This window comes from Limulus polyphemus, unplaced genomic scaffold (assembly GCF_000517525.1).
Source record: "Limulus polyphemus unplaced genomic scaffold, Limulus_polyphemus-2.1.2 Scaffold6677, whole genome shotgun sequence".
In the NCBI taxonomy this organism is placed as follows: domain Eukaryota; kingdom Metazoa; phylum Arthropoda; class Merostomata; order Xiphosura; family Limulidae; genus Limulus; species Limulus polyphemus.
Window position 1 is genome coordinate 6,278 of NW_013672287.1, and position 1,946 is coordinate 8,223.

Genomic DNA, 1,946 nt, shown 5'->3' on the forward strand with positions numbered 1-1,946 from the left:
TACAGAGGTCAGCTTTGAACCAGGAGACAAGGTATGGTTGTATAAACCCAGGAAGATCAAAGGGAATTCTCCTAATTTGTCTTCTCCATGGGAAGGCCCATATGACATAGTGGAGCGTCTCTCAGACGTGACTTTCCGGATAAAATGTGGTCGGCGAGGTAAACCAAAAGTGGTGCATGCCAACAGGCTTTGGCGTTATCACGGTCCAGGACATTTCAGTTGGGACGAAGTGGACCACAGAACAAATGACGCTGCTGACGACGTGACACCTGAAGAAGCCACCGTCGAAGAAGAAACTCTACTCAGTTTTGAGAAGGGAATGATGAAGCTCTTGATGAAGTTACTACCACTGATGTGACTGTTACCGATGACAGGACATTTCCTGATGAAGTAGATGAACCCCACGTGAAGCAGAAGCCAACGAGACGGAGATCAGTACGGAAGAAGATACCTCCCGTAAAATTAAGAGACTTTGTTGAATTGTAATTTTGTGTTTGTAATTCTGTACATTTTAATTAAGTTATTGTTATTGGTTTATTATTTGTGGTTATTGTTCGGGACGAACAATATTAAGGAGGGGGCAGTGTTGCGTCAGCGAGTCACATGACTAGTGTGACGCCACGTTTCTAGAACTATCCCGTACCTTGGCGAATGCTCTAGTATTTACTAGATAGAGGGTAGTCTGGTATATAAAAGAGGGTGACAACGTGACGGGAGAGTAATTGAACTGCAGTCACAGGGTATTGTTGAAGATAACGTTCGTTCGTTATAGTGTTTGTTATAGCGCGAATGTTGAAAATAAGTGTATCGTAAAGTTTTATTCGGAAATAATAAACCAGTTTTATTAAGTAAATATTTGTGTCGCTAAAGTTTCGTAGGAACGAACTTACGGAAAGTTAATTAACAAACGGAGACGTAACAGTATGATAGACGTACGTTAGTTTGAGTTTCTGTTGAAACATTGTTTTGAAGTTAGGCCTTAACGTGAATGTAGTCTGTAGCAAACGTTATTGAAAAATAAATGAATACTTCGTATTATGTTTATCAAATAATCCAAAAGAACTTGCTCAACGATAGAACACGTTACAACAACATTACATTTTTAAGGTTTGCTAGGCAAGATTGTTGTAGGGTTCATAATTTAGAATATGTTTAAGTTCATTTTTGAAATGATGGAATATGTATCGCATTTTAGACTTGCATTCTACGATTGCGAATCAATTATATATGAACGTAATTAAAAACATTTAAGAAATGTAGTATTCCAACACGATGAAAAGCAGTTTTAGTTTTTATTATAAAAATATATCAAGTAGAGAAAATAGGATGTTAGATGATGCTTTAGTTACAGAAGTTGTGTAATATTGCCTTTCTGACGATAACGCATTTGAAAAACGTTTCATTACTTTTTTATCTTATAATGTTCATACTTCCTTTTTTGTGATGCTTAAGACTTAACTCAAATCAAAACCATTAAAGCACACCACCTTTCTATATCTTGATATAAATAGCTGCGCCTAGAAAGTTACTTTATAAAATATTAAAATTTTAGATTCTGCATATCTTAAGTTTTTAAAACGTTACTTAAGACATTAGAATGTAAAAAGTGAAACTTGTAATACAAACCCCATACACCACAAGGTTCAAGGCTGACACTTTATTAATCTCTCCTGTACGATTGTTAATAGTATCGATTTCTTCCAGAGGATAAGCTGCACATGTTATGTTTCCCAGCTGCCAGTAGATCTCCCTCTGGATCTTCAGAATGTGGAAGAACATCTAGAGTAAATACAATAATTTCTCTAAGTTTACAGTTAAGCCGAATGTTCAATTATATGATAAAAACGATAGATATGTTACGTATCTATTGTTAATTTCCGGTATAAATTATTTCCGAGGAACTTCAGCGATACAAGTTCCTTCTTGATTAAAACTAGTTTATTCTT

General features: G+C 35.7%; 1 protein-coding gene across 1 annotated transcript in view; it reads right to left on the reverse strand.

The window, feature by feature from the left end:
* Positions 1–1,946, reverse strand: part of LOC106473959 (transient receptor potential cation channel subfamily V member 5-like) — a gene marked incomplete at both ends in the record, with an annotated part of 41,711 nt that overhangs the window by 5,607 nt on the left and 34,158 nt on the right. Inside the window, one exon of the mRNA XM_013934648.2 lies at positions 1,627–1,779. Within this exon, the coding sequence (XP_013790102.2) occupies positions 1,627–1,779 (153 nt within the window). The remainder of the gene's footprint in view (positions 1–1,626; positions 1,780–1,946) is intronic.